The 26,810-nt window shown below is 44.0% G+C and overlaps 1 protein-coding gene across 5 annotated transcripts in view; it reads left to right on the top strand.

Annotated features, from left to right (window-relative positions):
* The window catches only part of pard3ab (par-3 family cell polarity regulator alpha, b), a 188,165-nt gene that overhangs the window by 81,109 nt on the left and 80,246 nt on the right, over nt 1–26,810 (top strand). For all 5 annotated transcript variants that reach the window (XM_030751153.1, XM_030751152.1, XM_030751151.1 and 2 more), the window contains exons 3-5: nt 9,136–9,319; nt 13,676–13,863; nt 14,689–14,832. In XM_030751153.1, coding sequence (XP_030607013.1) covers nt 9,136–9,319; nt 13,676–13,863; nt 14,689–14,832 — 516 coding nt within the window. The remainder of the gene's footprint in view (nt 1–9,135; nt 9,320–13,675; nt 13,864–14,688; nt 14,833–26,810) is intronic.

The following is a 26,810-nucleotide window of genomic DNA, read 5'->3' as shown; positions in this document are numbered from 1 at the left end:
TTGGCTTTGACTCTGTCGCTCTGTGGCTACTGTGCAGGTCCCCAGGCACACCCCATCTGCCCTCAGAGACATCCTGAGGTGGAGGCGGACCGGCAGGGACCGGCATTTGCCTTTGTGAGACAGGCTTCCCTGTCAAAAACACTCTGTAATCAGGGCCTGACTCCCAACCAGTATTTTCAGTATTTGGTGTCCTGGGAATTAAGGTGGTCTGCACTGTTCCAGTTCATTTTAAAGGCCTTGGATTTGTACCAGAGGCTGTATATCACACCACATGCTTTGCCCTTGCTATTAAAAGCTGGAGAAAACCCTACCATGAATATGTGTGAAATTTCCAGATATACCACAATGTACACGCATCTTTCTTGTCTATAAATCTGTGAATCTGTCACTGTTTTTGATGAAGTTGGTGAGTTTTTGTTTTTATTTTTGTGCAGTCTTGCTGTACAGCTGTCCACAAATGGCCACATTGAAAACTTTCTTGAGCCTCTTAAGTTACAAATCAAACCTCTTCTTTTGCAACTTTTGATAAATCGCTCTCGCTGCCTGCATGTATATATGTTACTGATTTAGCAGAAACCGTGTAACTATAACTCTTGTCACAGCCTTTTCCCCCTTTTTGGGCTCCAGAGAAAGACAGAATATACAGCCTGTTTCCTACTTTTACCTAATGAACCTGTCAAGAGTCATGTTCCTCCAGTTTCCCAAACCTCAGAGATTTTATAAACGAAATTAATATTATGATAAAATAAATATCTGTGTCACTTTTTAAAGTATATATCCATTTTCAAATAAAAAGTTCATTTTTTAAAAAACTTAAAGTGTTATCATACTGTCATCGTAAGTTTTAAGTTGCAACCATTCTGTAAAATTGATGATGTGTCCAGTCTTTTCTCCCATCACCAGATATCTCATTGTGAAACTAACTCCTCACATGAATAGTGTGGTATACTGACCCGGGAGTAACATTGGTCACTGCCTGTCTGCACTCTGTGCTTTTTGGCTCTGGCAAGCTGATGGTGAGGGTTTTGATGACTGTTGCTTTTGGGAAAAGGCCTGTTGCAACCTAGCACTTTGGACATGAAGTGTGTAACCAAGAAAATCAGTTCCAGGCTGCAGTTTCTCGATCTAAGAGGAGAGTCGGGACAACGTGCTTCGGATTAAACAGCTGCGTAGGTGAAAGTTTAGCGGTTACGTCCTTCATTTTTCTGACAGCTTTTCTTTTTGCCTTCTCACTCCCATGACGCAACCTGGTGTTGTGCCAACAAATTGAAAGGCTTTGGTTTTAAGCACTTTTTTTTTTTTCCACAGGTGGCGATTTTTCAATTAATGTGTTTTACAATAACCTGCCATTATTTGTCTCCTTAAAATTTTGATTCCTCTCTTTAATTATTAAATGTTTAGTTTTTAGTTTCCAGCACAATCTACAGTGGAACTCATTGTGGACTGTCAGCAAACCAATGAGTGCGTACTCTGACTGCTGAAAGTAGATAACACAGACTAAAATACTAGTTTTTACTAATAATTTCACAACTGGCCATGGATTAAAGGCTTGTCACATAAAAAAATAATTAGTTAAATGTTACCTTATGTCAGTCCAGGCAAAGAGTCTCTTTAAGGGAACATGTCAGGGCTCCTAATAACAATGGGAGCTGTGATTTTTGGGGGGGGGGCAACCGATTTATGGAAAATGTGTAATAATTAAAATACTAAAAGTAGGGTTTCAGTATCAAACTACTTATGGATTGTAACTTTAGCCTTTTTTGACATATTTCTAATTTATCAGACACTATCTAATTATCTAATTAGACCTCTATTCTTAAAAAAAAAAAAAGTTGGGGAAACTATACAGTGTAAACCGAATGCAATTCAGTTTAATGAGTGCCAGATCACAACAGTTGCCTGAAGCTGATGATGTGTCAATAAAATATGAGTTTATGGGTCATAGATCCATATTTTATTCGCAATAGAACATTTGTTAGTTCATGAGATTGGCCTTCTGTTCGCTTACATTTTATACAGCTTCCCATTTTTTTTTTGAATTGGGCTTTTATTGAGTTAAATAGTGCAGGTATCAAACGAATGCGTATTCTATGTAGTAGTAGATAGGTCAAGTAGAAATAGGACATTATTAATAAGGGCGCTTGCCCCTTTTACTAATTTTAAACAGATTTTGGCTGTGAAGATGTGCTGATTTTAGTATTTTCCTTCCAGTTAATTTGGGTCAGGGTCTTTTTAAATCATTTAGGCTACTGAAAAATTGCAGCCTGTTTAGGAATCGTAAGTTTCAGCAGTTGTCAGTTTAGCAGTTTTTTTTTTTTTAATAGCATAAACAGTTGGTAGAAGTTAGCACACGGCCTAAGCAAGAAAATCAGGAAAATCACAAATAATCAATTTTAAGTCTATTTATAAATATATTTATAAATGAAATAAATGTATTTCTTTCACTTACAGTTTTAGTGACACAAACACAAACATGTTGTATCTTCTCAGGATCCAGCTTCTCGTGTCTTCTTGTGACTTGCAGTGTATGTGACAAGCAGAATTTCCCCTCCGTTCAAATAATCAGTCCTGCTCACTTTCATTTTGTGTGACTACTTTTATTGATATATACAGTTTAGATTCAATAAATCTTATGAACGAACACAAAGGATATGCAGCGTGGAGCTTGACATGAGGGGGGAAATGATGTGGTCTGTTGCTGGAATATAATTCTGTGTGAAATTCTAATGATGTGACGTTATTTTATGTGACGGGGGGGGATAAATCAAACGTTCAATAGATGGACGCTCAGCCTGGAAAGATTTATGTTTTGGAGTTGATAGCCAGGACTAAGGCAAGTGTAATTTTTGGACGGCCACACCACATAAGCTTGGGGATTTTTGATGAAATAAAAATGGGCAACTGCTGATGTGGCGCAAGCAGTGACTGCGTCTTGCTAAATTCAGTCCTCTCCCCAACACACATCCGCAAGGATTAATTCCCCTTTGAGAAACCCCTGGTTTCCTCTCTCTGGCCCGGCTGCCAGCATATTGTTCTAGCCAGAGTTATGATGATGATTTATGAGCTGCAAGTGACTGCTGAAAAGTGGACTGACTCACACTTTCCGCTGTAATTTGCTTTGCAGTAATTGTTAGATTTTTTTGGCGTGTAGAGGAACATAAGTGCAAGAAAAGGGATGCGAGTTGATTAAAAGTAGATAAGGACACGTCCACTTAAACAAATCCATACACTTAAACACATCTCTAAAATTACAATATATAAAGTGCCTTGAAGCAATTGTTGTGAATTTACAGTATATAAATAAAACTGGATTAAACTGCGGTACTCAGTCACTCAGATTAGTTCATGTCTGCACTGTTATTCTTTACTGAAATTTCTGCTGTTACATACAAAATTCCCAGTGACACGTTAGGTGTAGTAACTGTTTTCTTTTTTCAAATTGCAGCGATTTGTTGTTACTACATTACCTTTAGTACTGTTATAGTTGCCCCGTAGTTGTCACATCGATCTGTTTTACAAAGGGATTTTTAGGGGAACCTTCCAGAAAGAAGGCAAACTAGCATTTCTAGGTAGGCTGTACGACCTTATGTTAGGGAGGCACTGTAGACCGTCAGCTTGTTTTTATTGGACCCATGTGAGAGAAAAAGCTTACATGTAACCATAATAAGACCTTGCCATTGTTGCTAAGGAAACTACAGTAATAGAGATAACAACAGTAACCTACTGTTAAAAGTATTGCCCATAAATTACCTGACAAATAATCCTTTTTATTAAAAATTGTAACAGTGTTCCTGTTTGCATTGCAAAAATGGAAATTACTGTTATTTTACAAGGCTTACAGTAGTATATAAGTTTGTCCTGAAACAGTGGATTCCTCAGTTGATCAACACTAATAAAACAGCTGTTGTATCGTTAATAGTTTTAAAGCCAAAATACCTCTTAGCTAAGTGCTTGCTTTTCTGGTATTTGATTTGATGGTGTTCAGATGAGGACTGGAACTGGGCACTACTTCACCTGGTGTGCACCTGTTGTTGTCAGCCTGGTCCAGCCTCTAATAAATGTGACTGTCCCGCTTTACCATGTGAAGACCTAAATCCATATAAATCCAGTCCAGTCACCTGACCAGTAATAGCTCTTGTCAATCTGTGTGTAAACTCAGTCTATTCCAATTTGTCTTCTTTGTTTGTCTGTGTGTGTGTGTGTCTGTTTATTATTGGCTCCATCTCTGATTTATTCTGTTCAGCTCAGTGGGCATTGCAGAAGATCAACAGTGCGTAGAAAGCTCACGTCAGCTCGAGTTCTGGAGGTGTAATTACAGAGCTACACAATAATCACCAAAAAAGTTCTTCCCAGTAATCTGAAGCACTTTTTAATATTTCTCTAAGAGTATTAGAAGGTGTGAAGTTTGCAATCAGCATATTCTTATTATTACCACAATTTAATGAAAGAAAAATTACAAATATAATTGTGATTTCGATAAGTAAGATTACTTTGAAAGAGAACAGGTTTGGCTAAAATTTAAGTTTGAAGTTTGGACCTATTTTCTGGAACTTCTCCCCCCCAAAAAAGAAAAAAAAAAACAAAGGAGAAAAACTGCATTTAGTGCCTCCATCAGCATGTTACATGCTTATTTTTATTGTCTTCAACTTACTGACAGAGTTCCACAGACCAATCAACACCTAATTCTCGCTCTGCGTCCTCTGTTTTGCTCAGAACTTCGCTAATTGGATGTCACCCTTGTTGCTGTGTGTGTGTGTGCGCGCGCGCATCCTCGTGTGTGCGTATGTGTTTGTGCAGCTCTCTTGTGGCAGGGTCAGGGCTGTGCTTGTCAACAAACCTCAGCAATTAGCTTTGACTCGGGGCTGTTTCATAGCTCACAGACAACAATTCAAAAGCTCCAACAGAAATAACATGAAACCTCGAGGGAGCATCCGTCAGTCATGACACTGCCCGGTGCTGCTGAAGCTACAGCATATTCACTTATTTAAAGCCCGTGTTTGGTTTGTTTCCAGGGAAAGTCTGGCAACTGATGGTGTTCCTTTTGACCTTATTTAACATGTAAAGAAATAGCAGTCAAAAGCCAAATCCACTGAGACACTAGAAGTCAACTCAGATTATAGGTAATGGATATATATATATATTTTTTTTTTACTTTTTACTTTACTGTGTGCTTTAGTGTGTTATATGAAACTGAAGCAGAATATTAAACTTGAATCCAGCCTCAGATGCTGGACATGTTGGTCAGAAATATCACATTTCAATCTTCTGCTCATGATGTTACTTCCTAAAAAATTCCACCATCCCAGAGTTTGGGGAATGTTGCCCGCCGCAATCCAACAGGAGTCAACTTTTCATGCAAATGCAAATTAAAAGACTTTAATGCATATTTTTCTTGTTTTATTGGGGGGGTGGGGGGTACTCACGGTGACTGTTCTTGAATAGCATTTATTCCTTCTCAGCGCTTGAGGCGTGTTTTACTAGTTAAAATGTTTCTTAGCAGTTATCACACTTGTAACATTTGTGACTTATTGGTGTTCCCTGCAGCAAGCATTTGTTTTTGTATTGAAAATTATTTATTACTACAGACTCATCTGCATATGGATGTATGTATTGTAAGCAAATGATCCCATGCATGCACAATTTGTGTGGAAAAACAATGCGATGCAAATGCTTCCAGTGACTTTCTGGTTTTAAATAATTAAATGATACAAAAAACTTTTGAGATCCCTGCAGGCTGTTTCAGTTGTCAAAGAATGAGAGCGTAAGGCCGTAGAATAATAATGTTCCTAAAACTGCTACTTGCTGATGAGCTGAGGAGAAACGTGTCAGGGATAACGGGCGAATGTGATTAACGATCTGTCCAAAATGTCTTTAGCGGCAAACATTTGCGTGGCTCAACAGGTTTTTAGGATTGCTGCACTCTGTCAGATATCCCAGCGCTGTCCTGCTTTTATTTTTGCATTGATAATAACCACCGATTATTTCTACTTTCAGTGATATCAGATCAGCTCAGCCTGAACACATTTATAGTGCCCACTGCAGCTGAACTGATTACCATGTAATAACAGCCACATGGGCTGAAAAAGCGCATGGGGTTGAGGGTTCTTCTTCTGTGGTGTCCTCGGGGAGGAGCCCGGGGAGGCAGGGAGTTTGCTGACTCAGCCCTTCTGGCCTGAACTGAGATTTAATGAGGGAGGAACGAAGTACTCTTACTGTCAGTCTAACGCACGCACGCACGCTCGCAAAGTTTTATACAGACACACACACCACACACTCCCTTTCCCCATGAGTCTCACTAAAGCACACACAGCTACTCTTATGTTTTACTTAACGTTCTACTATTTTTCACCCCTTCTCCTTTCTGTTTTGTCTTTATTCACTCTTTCGTTACCTCAAAAACACATACAGCCTTGTAACAGATGCAGCCTTGCCCTTTGACCTTCATAACCCTCATTAATGTGTGCACACATTAGCCCCTGGCTGTAGCAAGCTCTAATTTGAAGTAAATGTGTTTGCGTTTATGTAAAGGGACTAATGGGAAAAATGAGTCTTGAGGTCTGTAAATGTTTTTAAGTGTGTGTGTGTGTGTGTGTGTGTGTGTGTGTGTGTGTGTGTGCCCTCGAGAGTCTGTTTCTCTCACCAGGGGAGCCTGTCCAGCAAGCTATAAAACTCCACAGCTCTCAGGCTAAATGTGGCTGAAATGAAGGTTTAATGTGCTGGAAAAATGGTCGTTGGATTTGAATGGTGTATGTGTGTGTTTTTAATGGATTCTGTGGGTGTTTGTGTCTCTAAATGTAATTGTGTGTGTGTGTGTGTGTGTGTGTGTGTGTGTGTGTGTGTGAATGCATTCTTTCTATTTGGCCATATTTGTTTTGTTTGTGTGTGTGTGTGTCTGTGTTTAAGAGATGTGATTTTAGAGAACTTGATGCACTTTAATTTGCAGTGTATGCAGCCTGAACGGCCTTGAAGTGTTAATACTTTGTGCTTGCATTTTCTTTTCATCGTTAGTGTGATGAAGATGCTGTTTAGGTTTCAGTGGTGTAAAAATCATTGCAGCAATAGAAGCACAAGGACTCTGCCACTGGAATTGGTTTCATTTAATTTAGTCATCGCTTACACTTACAAATATCCTGCTATGTATTTTTATTTTTTGTTTGTTTGTTTTAAAAAGCCCTCCTGTCATTTTCTACTGCACGCTCATAAGCTTAAGAGATTCTCAAGACAGCGGTACGAGGTGTGATCGTAAAGTTTCCTGTCTACCCTCATAAAAATCAAAAACCACACTTGATAGAAATTCGGCTGATTTTCTCCGAAGGCAGCCCTCGACTGTCGTCAGAGTCAGGCCTATTCTGACCACTTGTGCATTTGCGATGCACTCTTCCAAAATCCCAAATCATCATCATCATCATCATCATTATTGATGAAGAAGTAGATTTTCTTCTCCTCTATGTGCAAGTTGGATGTCCACGGTGTTTCTGCAAGGTGTCTGATCAGAACTTTGGGGGATTAGTCTAAAAATTGCAGCCGTGCTTCCCAAAGGAGAGAGTGTCCAAATTTAACACCCCCCACCCCCAAAAAAAAGTTATCATCAAGGACCGTTTATAGAAATGTGACAAAGCTTCATCAGAGCACAAGCTTTCTACTTTAACTGCACTCACAGAGATACTTTGCATTGTTACAGCCTCCTTACGTGGAGATCTTCACTTGCAGTGATTACATTTTGCTTGAGTGTTACTGATTAGCTCTAGTCTACTATATTAAAAGCACTCATGTCCAGCGATACATATGCAACTAAAATAGTTGATTAAAGAACTGTTTCCTTTGAAGAAGTGAAATGTTTCCCTTTTTTTGAGTTCTCTCCTCTCGTAAATGTTAAACTGTTAAACTTAAAAACTCTGAAAAACACTAAATGAAACTGATAAACCTGACCTGGAAACTCTTATTACTGATGTTCAAAGAGGACTTCAAAACCTTTCACATGCAGCACAGTATGTATATTTTTCCTGAGGTGAAATGGTTGTCAGTCTCTAATTAGCTGCGTTTGGCCTCGGGGCCTTTGGTCAGTTTTTCTCTAAAGTTCAGGCCTTTCCTTCGGTCGGGATCGTGTAAATGAACCCAGATAAAATGAAGTGAAGATGTTTGAGCTGCTCGGCATCTGTGTTAGTTTTGAATGTGGTTAATATTTTGTGCATTTGGGGGCAAACTTTATCACAGTCATGCTTCTACATCAGATCTCACCATGGGGGACGCTTAGATCACATCCTCTGAATCAGCAAATGTTGGATGGATTTTTCATTTTCTTCTCGGTTAACTGAAGCCAGCTGAACACATACCCGGGCCTGGTGGGAGTCACAGAGAGATGGCATGAATCTCATCTAATCTAATAAAGGGACTCTGCAGAGGCTGGAATTAATCAGATCTGCGAGGGAGAAGGGAGAAGAGCTTTGAACATAAAGATGTTGAGTGAAAGCGTGGAAGCTTTTTGAGTGGAGAGAGAATATGATTGGACATAATGAGTGTCTCTGTCATAGAATAAAATAGGGGGTCTAAATCACCTCAATTTTCCTTTGGACTTTATGTGCGGTCCTCGTGCATTTGAGCTGTGAAGGACCACCGTGTCTTCTATTTATCTGTGGACCAATTTCAAGGCAGCTACCTCTCAATTTATAGCACATCAGCTATGATTTAGGCTTCCTGATTATACCAAACAGAGCCGATTTTGTGCCAGTGTGGTTCAGTTGGTGTTGATGCCTACCTTCAAAATCACATAGTATGATGTGTTGCAATTACTCTCATTTGCTTCTTCCTGGATTAAATTGATTAAAATCAGATTTGCAGATAATGAAGCCTCTCCTTTCCTCTGTAGTCTCAAATGTGGGGGGAAAAAAATGCACAAATCTTCTTAATGTCAAGTTCAAGTGAAAATCTGTAGGTATCACCACAAAAAGAGCTCGCCTTGTCAGTCATCAGGTCATCAAAAGCAACCCCCCCCCAGCAGTTTTCCATCATATAAGTCTTATTTATTTATTTGTGATGTACTTCTTCTACTGCTCCAGCACATCCCAGTATAACATTAATCATCTTTCTGAAATCTGACCTCCTGTTTTTTTGTTTTTTTTCCACTTCTTCCTGCAGTTAATAGCCATATATGATGAACAGGAGCCCCATCATGGAGGTGATGGCACCAGCGCCAGCTCCACAGGGACACAGAGCCCCGACCTGTTCGCTGCAGACCTCAGTGCAGGCAGCGGAGCCTCTGCTTTCCAACCTTACCAGGCCGCCAGCGAGATCGAGGTCACACCTTCGGCCCTGCGCACCAGTGAGTCCCCAGACTGGAAGGGAGAAAATGAATTTGAGAATTACATGTTTCTGGATCAAATACCATTAGGGTTGTTTGCACAGACGTGCATTATTTTTGAGAGAGGGATCATTACCTAAAGATGCAGCCAGGAGCCGCAATATTTACCGATTAATATTTAATTCGGTTCCTCTTATATTCCTTGGATCATCATCTTCATTGGAGTCAAATGTCAGCAACTACAGCAGTACAGAGAAAACACAACAAATCACTTTATCACAGCCGGAGCCGTACTGTAGCCCTCTTCATAAATTCTGTTAATTGGACAGGAGGTGCTGTTTTTTTCAGACACAGATAGCCGTTTGATCCCCGGCCAGAGTGGCTAATTGGTTCTATTCGCTGCCTCCTAAATCAAATGTGACGCCGAGGCCATTCACCTCTGCAGTTTTGCTGGCCAAGTTGCTTCTTCTACTGTAATTACTCAGAGTTTGGATGGGAAAGTGACTTGCGCAGGTGATTTGTCAATTTGTATCAAGCCAGTTCTTTTGCGCAGAAGCAAGCTTGTACACACAGACGTACACAGAGGCAAACACCCTCCGTGTTCCTGCTTTCCTGACTTCTCTTTTAACGTATTAGACCTATATACCTGCCTAAAGTGAAATCATATGCTGAAGAAAAAAATGTTCCTACCGCTTACTATTGCATATTCAATAATTATAGTTTTATTAATAAAACAATTAAAGTAGAATGACGAAAATAGAGAAAACAATAGATTTAACCTATTAAATAGAGCACATTTAATTTCCACTTAGTAGAGCATAAAAATATTCATATATAAATAAATAAAATTAGCACTAAAGTCCTCCGCTGTCTTATCCTCTAACCTTTGCATTGATTGACAGAGACCCCAGAATTTTCCTCTTTTTTTTCCTCTTTTTTTTTCCTGTCTTAACACACATGCACGCACACACACACGCCCACATGCACAGAGTGCGACTGAGGTCACTTCAGCCCTAATTGCGTTTCTGGATGAGATGCTGATTGTGAATTTTCATTAAGAAATTGAAATTTCGGGTACAGTCACACCTGCCAGATACGTCCAATTTAACTTTCCTCGTAATAAATTATAACCCTGCTTAATTGACGACTCCAAATCTCATCAGCTGAATTTTAATGGGTTTTAAGAAAAACGTCTGACATGGAAGAGAAGGAATTGGATTATTTTTTTCATAAGCACGCTAATGAGAATAGCTTTCAATCACTGATTTATGTTGGAGAGAAGGGGAGATGAGACGCGCCGGACTCTGTGGGGCTTTGCCAGTTTTTCTTGTTCAGCCCAGGAGCTCAAAAGAAAAATGATTAAGCTTATTAGACAGAGAGCTCTATTGAAATTCACAAATTGATTGATGTTCGTTTCGTGGCTTTGTTAAACTCTGCGGATAAGAAAATACTAATTAAGGGACAATACCACTGTTGTGGACACGTGAGGCTTTCAGATGCCAACTTGAAAAAGATCATCTTTTTGAATATAGCAAATATAGTAATCAGAAAACTCAGCTGGGTTTACACTGTGTGATTTTTGGCTGTCCCAGATTAAAGATGATCAGAGGGAAATAATCGTTTCTCCAAAGCCTCTTTTGCGCAGTGAGTGATGGTCAAAGTTGTCTGCTGTAACGGGAGCCTGGCACCGAATGAAGGTTGGTTTATCTCACAGTGTGGCTGCTACTTAGACCTAACAAAACAAGAGGATTCAGCAAAAAAACTGATGTGCTAATCGATGCCACGCTGGTGCCTAGTTGTGGAAGAAGAAGCATCATTTGTTTTATGTGTCAACCAGCTGTTATCACAACTGCAACAAGGAGGGTGCTGCTTAAAGTAAATGGCTGAGGAGCTGCAGCTTTGTGTCGTAGCCTGCAATTCATTATATTATCATATGATCATTGTTGGCATATGTCAAACTACACAAACTTTAGGCCAAACTACCGCCTAAATCCCTTAAGTGTTGCAATGACTTCTAAATGACATTGCATTGCATTTAATTGGGTCTTGTACTCAAAGAGAAGGCAGAAACCTGTGTTTAGCCTCCCCTGCTCTTTGTTGTCATTTACTGTGTTTTTATTGCAGCCACAGTCATGACATAGGTGTTGTCATTATGCTTTTTTTTTTTTTCTCTCACTTATGAGATGTCTGAAGTGGCGTGAAATTTGATCGCAGCTCGTGAGCGGTATCTTAAGCAGCGCTCATTAACCAAGCTGTTGTGCTGTAGTTAGAATAATTGTTTTATGATCAGTGCGTCTGACAAGACGAACAAAAGGTTAATGACTGCAGCTGTGCTGTGAGATCACAGTGGCATTTGAGATGAGCAATGACAAAGAAGGGTAGCGCCTCTTCACCCTGCCACGGTGAAAGGAGTGTCTGTCTTTGCTCAAAGCAGTGTGACTGTATGAAACCTCATAGCATTTTCCACAGCACAATGCAAATTCAGTAGATGTGGGGCTGGGACACATTAGTCTTGACTGTAATTCAGTTTGAGAGAAGCGTCCCGATGCCTCCTGGGAGTTGCAGTTTCAGCTGTAGGTGTTGTTGAGACCTGTCAGGCAGCCCGCACACCGTCCCCTCCTGAACTCCATCCCCCAAAGAGCCACCGCCTCCCACAGCTCGGAGCGGTTTATGTCCCACGCTCTCGATGACCCAGAAGCACCGCTCAGCCAAATAAATGAGTGTACGTACAAACGCGGACACATTTACACATTCCCATCAACTACTGTAGCTGTTGGCTCCAGTATTTCCAAACGCAAACATATGGTCTCTGATTTGTGTACATGCAAAATCAAAACTCATCATTAACGTGTATTCTTGTGGTGTGCGCACACAGATGGGCTTAATGTGAAAGCACACAACTCTAAAGAAAAGTATTAAGTGATCCGAAACACACATTGATGTGCAAACTGACCAGCATGTCAGGAAGCACAGGGAAGTAAACACACACAAACACACAAACCGATACAGTCAATCTTGTCATGCACCGACTCTCACAATACACACACACACTAAAAATAACTGTTGACTCAGACACACACTCTTTGGGAAGATCAGTGTTTCCTGTGTGTGTGCACACCAACATCCCAAACATCTGAAGGCTTGTAAACAGCAGTATGTTTTGGAGGAGAACATGGGAACTTGACACTTGGCTCCGTCATCCAGAAATGATACTAAAGCTTTTTAAACACTTTTAATCTTTTATAATCCGCCTCTCCTCTGTGGTCTGAGGGGTGACTCTTCAGCCGATCAAACGAGCTCGTGGAAATTTGCAGAGGTTTCTGTTGTCGTAACATTGCGTCTTGTGAAGAAGCGCAGGCTGCAGTGTTTTCCTGCACACTGCCCCTGTTGGAGTTGTTATTTGGACCCTGGCCCACCGCCCACACACTGCAACTTTTTAAACAGAGTGAAGTGTTTTAATGGAAGGCATCCACTAACGCTGGAGTTTCTCAACAGGCTCTTCCTCATATTGTTGTTCCCACACAGAGTCTGCTGCCCTGTGTTACGGGGAGATGCACTGACGGTAAAGCAGAGCTGCCTGATTAGACTTGTGGCCATATATCACATGAATTCACAATGAGATGATAATGAAATCTCAGTCTCTTTTTATTAGCCCACATTATGTTTGAGACACAAAATTTGTTCCAGCAAATTTACATCAATCATCTCCAAATCTTCTTCTTCTTAAAATTTTAACAGCTACAGCTGGAAGTATGTGTTTTATTTTTATTTTTTAAATACATAAATATCAATGTGAACTTTTCCTGTAAAAAAAACACAATATGCACTTGGATACACTTTAAGAAATAATCCAAGACCAAGGAAAACTATCCATCCATCCATTCTCTTCCGCTTATCTGGGGCCGGGTCGTGGGGGCAGCAGCCTACGCAGAGAAGCCCAGGCTTCCCTCTCCCCAGCCTCCTCCACCAGCTCATCCGGAGGGACCCCAAGGCATTCCCAGGCCAGCCGAGAGATATAATTTTTCCAGCGTGTCCTGGGTCTACCCCGGGGCCTCCTTCCAGTGGGACATGCCTGGAACACCTCACCCAAGAGGCGCCCAGGAGCCATCCTAGTCAGATGCCCGAACCACCTCAACTGGCTCCTCTCGATGTGGAGGAGACAGAGTTGGGTAGTGACCGAAAGAATAATAATAAATGCAAGCGGCAGAAATGAGTTTCCTCCAAAGGGTGGCTGGCCTCTCTCTTAGAGGGTGAGGAGTGCGGCCATTCGGGAGGGGCTCAGAGTAGAGCAAGGAAAACTATTCTTGTTTTTTTAAATTAACAAAAAGAGATACTGTAACAATGCTTTAATGCCCTGCTGTATGATTTGTCTCTCAGATATGCCCCTCCATGTCCGGCGCAGCAGTGACCCTGCTCTGATGACCATCAATGGGCCATTTAGCGGCAGTGAGTCACGGGTCCAAACGGACGAGACGCCGTCGAGGAAGAACCCAACCCGCTGGTCCACCACCGCTGGCTTCCTGAAAGCTCGCCACTCGTCTGGCACAAATAGCCTGGAAAGGAAGGTTAGTTTTCTGCCAACTGATTTTGGAATGATTTGATTTTAATGAAGGCAACGGAACACATTAAACTACATGACGGATGCCATTGTCTTTTTTAGTACAAATGCACCGAAGGTTGCTATGCATCTGTTACATATCAACATTGTGGATATATCAACATCTTTTTTTCTTTTTGAAACCTGCAGGCCCAACCCTTAAACTGTCCTCAATGCTTTGTTTTGCTTTCCCAGGCTGAAACCGATCAAAGTGTACACTCGCACCCTTCTGCTTGATTTATGCTTAAAGCCACATACCTCTCCACTATAGCTTAAGGTGTGACTAAACATATCGACTCAGACTGCAACAACTGTGATGCTAGTTATATCTAGCTTGCTTATAATACAGTAACCACAGTTCTGCCGTTTAGACTGTGATTTTCTTGTTTTCATAGCTCTGCTGAGCCAGAGACTCAGTTAAGTTCCAGTATCTTCTGTGTTTCCTTTCCTTTCCTTTCTGTAAAAGTAACTGTTCAATGTTTAATGTATACCCCATGCCCAGCAGACCCCACCGACTTGTGTGAACAATGTAGACACACCAGCTTACAAGTATACAGAGGTCACGTCTCTCTTGAAAAACAATTGTGAGCAAATTCAGTGCAGGATGATTAATCAGCCTTTGCTGTTTTTTATGTTCTGTGCATGTTTTTCACTATGAAAGGAAACATTTATTTAATGAAAAGCAAACAAGCAGCATGTCTGCTTCAGAAGAGCTTAGCTGAGAAATGTGGTAACAGTATTAGATGTAACCGTATCGGCTTTTCTCGGGAAAAACGAATCTTTTTTCCTGCAGGGTAAAGGTATGGACACGTACCGCAGTCTGCCACGAGATGCTGGGACCTGGGCCAATCAGAGAGAGTTTCAGAGAGAGACAGCCCGGTCATCGCTCAGCGCCAATCATCCCATGGTGGACCGCTGGCTGGAGAGACAGGAACAGGTAGGTGTTTGTTTACGCCAGTAAACATTATACACACACTATAAACACACTAACAGCGTTTTCCATGAAATCAGTAGATGCAGTATGTGTATTGGTCCTGAGGTATGTGTGGAAAGTGAAGTAAATGAGAATTAATCAAATGATCAGGAAGGTGAGGTACAACAGCAATCACTGCATTTGTGAGGCTTTAATGGCTTCACATGAAGCGCACACCTGATAACTTCAACTGTTCAGGTTCAGAGATTTACAGCCAGTCCTACCCTGAGACTACCCATCAGTCCCAATCTCTCTGAAAGCCTGTCTGCGTGGCCTAGATCCACTCCAGAGCCCGAGTCAGTTCTATTACTCCCCTTGGAGCTCTGCAAAAAAGGTTAAAAAGTGAAGAATTTTCACCATAAATCCATAACGAATGAGCAGTTGAGGATGGGGAAATAACATAATGTTGATATAGTAAATAACATAAGCGACCTACAGTACATATGGTTTTGTTTAACTGGATGCCGAGAACATTGCAGGGTTAGGGGATCTTTTCCCACTGGGGTCATGTATGCCATGAAGTCTAGCTGATGCTGTTGTTTTAGAATATCATGGCAAGTAATGATGACTCAGTATGACCACATGTATCATTTGGATCATATTTGGTCTTTGCACGGATAGTGTTGCAAGAAACTGTGTTGAAACGAATAGTTTTCAGTTTCATAGTTACAGCATGTTTTTTTTAAAACCTGCTGCTGTTCTGTTGGTTGGCATTTCAGCTTTGCTCTATTAGAACTGTTCAGCTTTAATGACTCGGGTTTTTAATTCGAGTCTGGTGTTAATATAATGACCCGAGGATGAAGAAATGACAGTTTGGGCGCTCTCATTGTGTAATGCAGAAGATGAAACGGAGCAAAACAAAGTGGTCCATTCTGCTTTGATCCATAATCTTTTTGAAAACTGAGCTTTCATTCAAATGTTGCACTTTAATGCCCATAGTGTAATTGAACATAAAGACTTGACTCATAAAGACATAAAGCATCAAAGTGTGGTTGCTGCGATGAGCTAATCTCAGGGTAGAGTGTGGAAAAACCTGAGACTTTCTTCCCTTCATTTCTTCAATTTTTCTTTTTTTTTGTGGTTATTATTGCTATTGTGCTTCATACCAAAAATGTCCAGGACGTAGTCGGTGTATTAGCAGTTCTTTTTCTAACTTCGTTCGGTGTTTCACTATGGGAATCGCCTTGGCGTGACCAACTACGGAAGCTCCAATGACACCACGTCTGTCTGCGACAGACCTGCCAAGCCGTGCTCAGGGCCCCGCCCCTCCTACTATCACGGCTGACCAGCTCCTCCCTACTCATTCTCGCTTTCTTCCCGTGAGAAACTACATCGGGCTCCCTCAGCGCGCCCAGGCTGGCTTGGTTAGCTGTTTAACAGTTCTCAGGCGTCCCGTAGAGGAGTACGTCGCCGAACGCAGTTCTCCAGTTTTCAGTCTGGATTGTGCTGAGTAAGTCCTTCGAAAGAAGTGTACTGGTAGTTATACACCCTGGACAGCGACCGCGTCGTGGCGAGCTGTCTTCAGCGGTCACCTGGTTTTAATTAGCAGGGTAGCCGTTGTGTGTGTGTGTGTGTAACTTGGGCTAACGCGTCACGGCGAGCTTTTCGGTGTCCGGCTAGCATTAGCTTGTTAGCGGGTCAGTACCGTGTTAGGTCTGGCTAGCATTAATTTGCTAACCGACCCTAAACAGTGTTAGGTTTCAGTTAGCATTAATTTGTTAGCTGGATCAACTGGTAGAGCTCAGCTAACGTGTCACGACGAGCTGACTCTCACGGCGACTAGCTCGGACTTAACCCCGTTGCTAGCGCTAGCTACAAACAGGCTAACGTGTCACGACGAGCCTTGTATAGCTCAGTCTCACCATCTTTCCGACCACGATGGCTACGGCTCCTACCCCCGCCAAAGGGTCAGAACCGAAGGCCAAAGAGGCTGCATCCCGCCCATGCCCCGCATCATGCGGTGCTTCCATTTCGGGCAGGGACTCTCATCCGATGTGCATAGCTTGCATGGGTGCTAAGCATGCTCAAACTTCTCTGGCGGACCCGCAAGGTTGCTCTCATTGCGCCTTGATGCCAGAGAAAATCCTGGAAAGGAGGTTGAGAGTAGCAGTGGCTAACAGCCAGGACCCCTGTCTGTCAGCCAACAATGCTACGATTGATATCCATCAGCCGACAGCCACAACGAGCTGGGCGGACATAATGGAGGAAGTGTCCCCGGTTATGCCCCAGTTGTTCGAGGGGCTCCTCGACCCAACTGAGGGTGAGCCGGCGGATGAGGATGCGGATGGCGATGCCAACTCCGACCTCCTCGGCCTAGAAGACATGGAGGAAGAGGAGGATGACTCCACCTTCCCTGCCCAGCAGTCCAGGCCCCCAAGTGGGGCTGAAGCTGTACCCCCAGTGGACAGCAACTTGTATGATGTTTGCAAACGGGCTGCTGCCAAGCTGGGCATCACATGGCCAGCAGCCCAGGCGGCTGAAGGGGCAGAACGTGACCTGTATGATGGCAAGAGGCTCCCTCCAGCCTCACCACCTGCAAAGCAGCTTCTGCCAGCAGTGCCTGCTTGCATGAAAGAAATGAGTCGCTATTGGTCTAGCCCTTTTAAGAGCAAGCTTCCTACCCAGGGCTGCTCTAAGCTGGAGATGCAAGGAATGGGTGAGCTGGGGCTGACCGGACCCCCAGCAGTTGAGCCTTCAGTGGCTTATCACCTTCACCCTAACCGCAGGTCAGTTTCAGCTTCTTCTAATATTTCTCTGCCCAGTAAGATGGATCGCCTCACCGCATCCATCTATCAAAGGATGTACAAATATTCAGCACAGTCGGTGTGTTCCCTTAATGCGGTTACACTGCTGTCAGCTTATCAGGCAGAGATTTTAGAGGACATGGGCCGTCAACTGGACTCGGGGTCTCCAAACCCGGCCCTCTGGGATGAGATCTGTGTGGTCAACGATCTCATCCTACGCTCCTCCAGGGGAGCAGTCCAGGGTTGTGGGCGTGTAATGGGTCTTGCAGTCTCAGGTGAGAGAGCTTTATGGCTAAACCTGTCAGGATTGGGAGACACTCAGAAGGCTGAAATCATGGATGCAGCCTATGACCCAGCCAAGGGTCTCTTTGGCCCAGCTTTGGAGAAAATGAGAGAGACAAGCACTCTCAGAAAGCAGGAGGGAGAAGCTTTCAATCTCTGCTTACCCAGAAAAGTGAACCCACAATCTCACCAGGTGCCTAGAGTAGGCTTCGCAGCAGCAGCTGCAGCCGTGAGGGGTAGGCAGAGTGGGGCTAAAGTTCAGAGGCAAGCGGCAAGACTGCAGCCTTCCCACCAGGTCAAGGCAGAAAACCCAAGGCCTTGGGGCAAACACTCCTTTGCAGCAGCTGCTGCAAAGAACCGAACGTCACACCCCGGGGAAGGGAAGAAGAAGCGTTCAGCCTAGCAAGCCTGCAACGTTGTGCATCACCTCTCTCTCCTCCCTCAAAGAGGAGGAAGGTGCTGGAAGAGGCAACCACACCTCCCAGGGTTCATGGTTCAGAGGCTCCTGGGGTTCCCAGTTCATCAGGAGCCCTCTCTCGGTTCCCACACCTAGTTCAGAGAGAGGAGATGTGGGGTCAAAGGTCGCAGTGTCACCATGCACTTCCCCGGTTTCATTATTCACTTCAAAGCAATCTATCAGTGTCACCAAGCACTGCCCAAAGTTTTCAGACACTTCATTGTGTTTCGGGGGTTCAAAAAGAAATAAAGTGTGCATTCCTGCAACCAGGCAGTTTGCCAAGGGCAGAATGTCCCCCCAGTTTAAAGAAAATGAAAAAAATGAAAGAAAGTCACTGTCATGTCACTACGTTCCCTGCGGAGGGAGCTGGCGCTCTTCGCGAGGGGGACACCTCCATGCGGGAGGCAGAGGTGACGTCACACGTGTTCATGGGCCCGCTCTCTGCGCGGCTGGAGCAATGGCGCGCATGCGCAGTCCATCCCTGGGTTATGGCCACCATTTCCCAAGGATACAGGCTTCAGTTCGCAATGAAACCACCGAAATTCAACGGAAAGTTGATTTCAGTGGCCAAGGGAGAGTCAGCAAGCGTATTGGAGGACGAAATTGCTTCCCTGTTACGCAAACAGGCGATCAGAGCGGTCCCGAGCGAGGAGGCTCAGCAGGGCTTTTACTCCCGCTATTTCCTCATTCCAAAAAAAGAGGGTTCCTCTCTCCGGCCCATTTTAGATCTACGTGTATTGAACAAACACTTGAGAAAGTACACGTTCAGAATGCTCACACACAAAGCGCTCTGTCGGGCCGTTCACCCAGACGATTGGTTTGTGACAATCGACCTCTCAGACGCATATTTTCACATCGCCATTTATCCTCCACACAGGAAATATCTCAGGTTCGCCTATCAGAACGCAGCATACGAGTTTCAGACTATCCCATTCGGGCTATCATTAGCCCCAAGGGTGTTCAGCAAATGTGTGGAGGCAGCGCTGTCTCCGTTAAGGAACAGCGGCATCAGAATATTCTCTTACATAGACGATTATCTGATATGCTCCCGATCGCGGGAGCAGGCGATCAGAGATTCCAGGGTGGTGGCAAACCACCTTACGGAGCTCGGCTTCAAAATCAACCTGGAAAAGAGCCGCTTGAAACCCGCACAGTATACGGAATATCTGGGGCTCATTTTAGATTCCAGATCTTATCGTGTCACGCTTTCAGAGCGCAGGATCGCATCCTTCACTCAGTGCCTCTCCCTCTTTCAAGTGGGGAAAGTCGTGCGTTTCCGGCTCTGTCTCCGCCTCCTCGGCCTTATGGCCTCGGTAATAAATGTGGTGCATTTGGGGCTGCTTATGATGAGGGATTTTCAGCGTTGGGTCACGTCCCTACGTCTGTGCCCTCACCGCCATCTCGGTCGCAGTGTAAAAATAACACCGTCATGTATAGCGGCTCTCCAACCTTGGAGGAACCCAGCAGCTCTTGCGGCGGGAGTACCTCTGGGCGCGGTGTCATCCAGGATGACCCTGACCACAGATGCATCTCTGTCAGGGTGGGGCGCAACCATGATGGGGAGGGCAGTAAATGGTGTTTGGTCTCGGAGGCTCTCTCGGGCTCACATCAACATACTGGAGCTGCACGCAGTGCGCTTAGCTCTAAGGCATTTTCTGCCGTATCTCCAGGGTCGACATGTTTTGGTGAAAACAGACAACTCTACAGTAGTTGCTTATATCAACCGCCAGGGTGGTACTCGTTCCCTGCAGTTGCACAGACTGGCCAGGGAAATAATTGTGTGGAGCAGCACAAAATTCCTCTCCCTTCGGGCAACTCACGTGCCGGGTATTCTGAACAGGGGGGCGGACCTCCTGTCCAGAGGGAACCCGTTGTTCGGAGATTGGCGACTTCACCCGCAGGTGGTGGAGCAGATATGGCAGAAATACGGCCGGGCTGCCGTAGATCTCTTCGCCTCGCAGGAAAACACACATTGCCCACTGTTTTTCTCCCTGTCAGACCCAGTCGCCCCACTGGGCATGGACGCTCTGGCCCACCCATGGCCAGACACACTGCTATATGCCTTTCCGCCTCTCAGCCTTATCTCTCCAACCCTAATCAGAGTGAGAGATCAGGGGCTGTCGCTAATTTTAATAGCGCCACGGTGGCCGTCGAAACACTGGTTAGCAGAAATAATTCAGCTCCTGGCGGGCGAACCGTGGCCGCTCCCCATCCGCCGAGACCTTCTGTCTCAGGCGCGAGGGGAGATATATCATCCTCACCCAGACCGGGTGGCTCTGTGGGCCTGGCCCGTGAAAGGTCGAATTTGAATGCTGCGGGTCTGCCTCTGAAGGTTATTGACACCATTCAGAATGCAAGAGCTTCCTCCACACGCTCTCTTTACAGTTGTAAATGGCGTGTTTTTGAAGAATGGTGCTATGAAAGGCAGGTTATCCCTTTTCAGTGCTCTGTGGTGGAGTTGCTGTGTTTTCTTCAGGATTTGCTGGACGGAGGGAAAGCTTTTTCCACAATAAAGGTCTATTTGGCAGCTATTTCAGCCTGCCATGTGGGATTGGGTGATAAACCTATTGGTCAGCACCCTCTTGTGTGTCGCTTCATGAAGGGGGCACGCCGTAAGCTCCCAGTCTCAAGGCCACTGGTCCCATTATGGGATTTATCACTGGTTTTGGATGCACTCTCCTACCACCCCTTCGAGCCAATCGAGGCTGTAGGGTTGAAATTTCTCTCACTTAAAACCGCTCTGCTGCTGGCTCTAACTACAGCCAAGCGAGTTAGTGAGTTACAGGCTTTGTCCATTCACCCCTCTTGTTTACAGTTGGCCCCTGGTCTTACTAAAGCATGCCTGAGGCCAAACCCAGCCTTTGTCCCTAAGGTGATAGAGTCATCATACAGGTGCCCCACAGTAGAACTGCTGGCATTTCACCCCCCGCCTTTTTCCTCTGTAGAGGAGCGCAGGCTTAACACATTGTGCCCTGTGCGGGCCTTGGGGTCATATGTGGACAGAACAGCTGGGTTCAGGAAATCTGATCAGCTGTTTGTTTCCTGGGCCCACCCCCACAAGGGCAGGCCTTTGTCCCGCCAGAGGCTGTCTCATTGGATTGTAGAGGCTATAACTCTAGCCTATAGCTGTAAGAGTACTCAGCCCCCATCGGGGCTTCGAGCTCATTCTACTAGGGGCATGGCTACATCCTGGGCTTTGTTCAGAGGGGTGTCAGTCCAGGATATCTGTGCAGCAGCGAGTTGGGCTACACCACACACATTTGTGCGGTTTTATAGACTGGATGTCGCTCAGTCATCCCTGGCTCAGGCAGTCCTGGAGTCTAGTGCCTCAGGTCTGAGCTGAGATCCTGGGCAGCACTGGAGCACAGCTTCGGGAGGGCTGGCGCAATCCGGGAGTGGGCTATATCTCCCATAGTGAAACACCGAACGAAGTTAGAAAAAGAACGTTGGGTTACATAACGTAATCCCTGGTTCTTTGATAACAGAGTGAGGTGTTTCACCATCACTTCCCTCCTTGCTTGGGCACGGAAAGAAATCTGCTTAGAATGAGTAGGGAGGAGCTGGTCAGCCGTGATAGTAGGAGGGGCGGGGCCCTGAGCACGGCTTGGCAGGTCTGTCGCAGACAGACGTGGTGTCATTGGAGCTTCCGTAGTTGGTCACGCCAAGGCGATTCCCATAGTGAAACACCTCACTCTGTTATCAAAGAACCAGGGATTACGTTATGTAACCCAACGTTTGGCATTATTAAATTGTAAGTGGCTGACCATCATTTGGTTTGTCAACCCTTAAAAATAATCACACGGCCAGTTGAACATGCTGAATTTGATCAAAATCAACAAGATGGTTGCTCAACTTGTTGCTCAACCTTTTCTTCACCTTCATGAAGACATTCAGCAACAATAACGGTGCACAGCAAAGCAGAACTTGAGAGGTTTTTTTTTTTCTTTCTTTCCTTATGAGAGTGTATACTATACAATTAGCTAAACTTTGCTGATGGTGTGCTCTAGTACAACATCTTAACAGCTAATCTGACTGATATATCATCATTTCCTGGTGCTAGTTCTGTAATAGCAGGCAAAGATTCTCAGGAGCTTTTAAAACAGTTTGAAAAAGTTTATATATTCATGTTGATTTATTGTCATAAGCATAAGATTTCCTGTGGAGTGCACATCTGACTCAGTGGTTGCTTCCTTTGTTTTTATATAAGCTCTTTCATAAACTGGATCTTCCACAGATGGGTTAAATGTACAGCAAGTTCTCACCATTTATTAGTGCAGGGGCCTCGTTTTCCTCCTCTGTCTTCCAGCAGGTTTTAGTTTGAAGGGGATTAAGTGGCGGAATAACTGCAGGGTGTGTAGTCGGTATTAATGACCTGCTGAAGGCCATCTGCCCTCCTAAATTCTCACACAAGCACACTCAGACACGTGCCCCCGCCCGCCACCATACGCTCATCTTGACAGCCATCACGGTGACATGAACAGTTACATTATTCTGTGTGGCCGTGGAGTGTGTGTGCGTGTGTGTGCGTGTGTCTTATTTAATGCTGCCTCTCGTTGTGATGTAGAGCTTGACAGGATGTCCTGGTTTTTTTTAATGCTTGCTCTGCAAGCCCACAGGTGGAGAGTGAGTGTGTGTGTGTGTGTGTGTGTGTGTGTGTGTGTGTGTGTGTGTGTGTGTGTGTGTGTGTGTGTGTGTGTGTGTGTGTGTGTGTGTGTGTGTGTCTGTGTGTGTGTGTCTGTGTGTGTGTGTGTGTGTGGCCATGCAGAAAAAGATGTAGTGAAACTGAATCAAAGTTACTTTACGTCATATGTTTGTTTTTTGCTAGTACCGCAGACACGGTCGTGAGATATCTCGAGTTGCTGCTGCTGACCAGCCCTGCACAGAATCTGTGTGTGCTGGGTTATGTCACTTTGATTCAAGCTCCAGATAGCTTACTTTGTTCCAGGAAGGATGGTGCAACTTTACTGCGTGATGAGAGAAGCCTTGCTTTTGTTCTGGACTTTTACTGTAATCAAATGAAAGAATATGATATATACCAGACTGAGGGAAAAACATGCTTGTTTGTCTGGTGGCATACCAGGCTGTTACTGCTGTTTTTAATAAGCTTTAAATGCTCTTATTATATTCTTGTATTGGCCAAATAACACTGCTCAGCACTAGATTTCATCCTGTTGGATTGAATTTGAATACAGAATTGTGAAAAAGGGAAACTTTGTGTCTTATATAAAAATGCAGCCCTTTAGTTTTTGTCTTTAGGCACAGTTTGATGCTGGTACCTGGAGGATATTGTTCTATTATAGTATCTCATCTGAGTCCCTGTAAGTAGATAATTATAAGTAAACTTACCAAATAGCACAGCCTATTTTTGGAAGAGGGGGGATAGGTATTATGTGGGAGTGAGTTAGTGTAAAGTGGACCTATTATGCTCATTTCTAGCTCCATATTATTATTTGTGCTGTATGAGTCACAGTTTAAAAGATACCTATTTAACTGGACCTTGAGGGAGGATTTATCAGCTGTGTAAAACAGGACTTTATAGATCGAACATAGATCATAGATTGCTTTGTTGTAACAGTGTGTCTGCGTAGAAAATCTTATACCATTGGAAAGCCTGTTTATTTCCCTTTACATGGCGCAACATCTGTATGGAAAATGCATTTGTTGGTTGAGCAGCAGAGTTGAACCCATGAAAAAACATCCAAACCATCTCTCCCAATGCCAAACAGCTTATTCTGTGATTATTGACTCTTGTTTTGAGCTTCTGGTACCCTTCTGGTGCAGACAGTCAGGCTTGTCATCATTGGAGGCAATCTCAGTGCAGAGAGAGATCGAGATGACATTCTGTAACTAGTGGTAATCTCACGTTTCCACAGTCTGGGACTCCAAGATCCTTGGAGCCGGTTGAAGAATGGGATGCCATCCTACAGCAGTGTGTGATGGAGCTGGTGACCAGTATGAGGAGGTGGTCCCAGGCTGTTGTGGCTGTGTATGTGGTTCTTCCACATGCTCCTGAGGCACCTGTTTGCTAAATGAATACATTGTTAAATTGCTAACATGTCTTGTTTCTTCAGACTTCAATCACCCAATCCTACAAACAACACCAGACTAGAGTCAACAGCAGAATAAGCTGTTTGGCGTTGGCAGTGACAATTTGGCAACCCACATACTCAACTCTGCTGCTCAGCCAACACTGGTATAACATTTATTGCCAGGAATCACTGTTACAGCAAAGAAATAATTGACCAAACACAAATTTCCTTACTTTTTGTGCTAAGTTTACTATTGTAACAGCTCATTTATATGATAGAGGATGAAGCATCATAGGTCCACTTTAAATGGTGGCACTTGTTATAGCCAAGAACAGTTTGTTTGCTATGAAAAGACCCAAAGCTGCTAGGATTGAGGTAGTTATCCAGACCAGTTGGAACGTGGTTAACACGGCTGTTTGTGCGAGGCAGCTAAGCCTCAACAGACAAATGAAGGTTAATAGGTAATAAAGTAACGTTATGACTCACATTGTGATGCTAGATTCTCAGTGTAATACAGTATTTAAGCTCGGTTCGCTCCCTGGTTGTAATAATTATCAGCCTTTTCAAGGTGTTGTCAGTATTTCATAGCCCTGACAACTGAGTCGATAATGAGTGGGAATCCCCCCCATAAAATGTGTTAAGTAGGGTACACAATCACATTCCAGTGAAAGACTGGAACAGAAAGTGGAGAGCATGCACAATAAGTAGCCAGATGTTGCAACAGCAGATCTTAGACACCCGATGACAGCTGGAATGCTGTTCGGCTGTTGTTTGGATAAACGTGATAACAGGTGGTTCTCCAGCTCCAACTCATGAATGGACACTGACACAGAGTGTGGGGTTCACTGACAGGATATGATGTCAAATGATCAATCAGTGAGCCACACCTGAATCTGTGTCAATGCTTTCATTCAAGAGTGTTTGATTTTTCACCTTCGCACCAGGCCTTACTGTGGTCACCCTGAAATAAAGCAAAGGATGGAGGGCTATCCTCACTATTTTTAGAGGCTTGGGACTCTCAGCCGCAACCCCAAGTCTGCCTGTCATAGTCTGCACACATCTCTCCATGCTCCCCCCCTCCTCCAGTGAATGATTTACCGTTGGGTGGGTGCCTCAGCTATTGGAGTACATGAAAACTAAATGAGGACCACTAACACCAAGAGCAAGAAGACGGCAAGTCTCTCTGGTTGGATATTAGGTAACAGGACATACAGGTGCTGTGAAGTCTGCATCTAACCTCAGTGAGTGGCGGGCTGGCTCATAAGTCACCAAGAAATGTGAAGCTGGCTTTAATATGAAAACTTTAACCTTCTTGAATTCATCAGGCAAGAGGCATACTCTTCTTGATTTCTAAAGCACAGTAAGGGGGTGATTTTTTTTCAGTATGTTCTCTTAATAGTGCTGATTTGGAACGCTTCATGTTTTTTTTAATGGGTGTACAGTTTCTGTATACTTTCTAAACTTCCTCTAACAGTTCATTAGAGAACCAAGAAGAATCCCTCCATGGCACAATTAGTCCAGAAAGCCATTTTCCAGCAGTGTATGAAACCTTTTGTTGAGAATATAAAATAGAACGGTATGGCGAAGAAGAATAGCAGAGCAAGAATAGAATATGCAGTGATTTAATTAGAATAGAGCAGCTTGGAATGATGAATTAAGCAAAGCAATTTCCTCAAGTTAGTTTCATCTTATCTTCCCGGAATGAATAACTTGGAACAGACAAGTATGAATTGAAGAGAAGAATTAGAATAGAGCATCATATATTGAAGTAGGCCTATTTTACTCCCGAGGAGAATTCAGCCTCTCTCATAACAGAACTCGCAGAACAGGGCATAGCTTTGCACTGAAGTGAGCCAGATTGAATTGCATTGAAATGAATGAAACTATTCTCTGCTCCAAAGTGGTTAATTGTGCGTGCCTGCAGCAGCACTGGCAGCTGACACACACACACACACACACACACACACACAGGAGAAAAAAAAAATTGAAATAAAAATTTGAGCCGCGATAGTTTTGAGCTGCGTTCACAAGCCCCCTAAACTATCAGCCTCCTTTGGCAACAGGTAGGGGGTCGCCATGGCAACAGCGAGCTGTCAGTCGAGTGTGTATTAATGAGAGCGGGGTGGAGGTGCTGAGGCTGTGTAGAGAAAAGAGGTCTGCAGTGTGCTGCTGTCTGCGTGTATATCCATAAGTCATGAGGGAATTTATGGATCTTTGCATCTATATGTGCGTGTTTATGCATTAACGTGTATGTGGCATCATGAGTGTGTATGCATTTACGTGCGCGTGTGTGTGTTTTGTGTGTCAGCTGTGAGCAGGTGTCAAAAATCCACAGTTTTTGAGTGGGTTGCAAATCGACCAATTAAGAAGAAATACCAAAAGTTACTGAACCACCTGCAGTGTTCCTGAGCTGGACCCTGACCACGCACA

This window comes from Archocentrus centrarchus, chromosome 17 (genome assembly GCF_007364275.1).
Source record: "Archocentrus centrarchus isolate MPI-CPG fArcCen1 chromosome 17, fArcCen1, whole genome shotgun sequence".
NCBI lineage: Eukaryota > Metazoa > Chordata > Actinopteri > Cichliformes > Cichlidae > Archocentrus > Archocentrus centrarchus.
The sequence above is the reverse complement of the archived record's forward strand: the minus strand, read 5'-3'. Positions and strand labels throughout refer to the sequence as shown.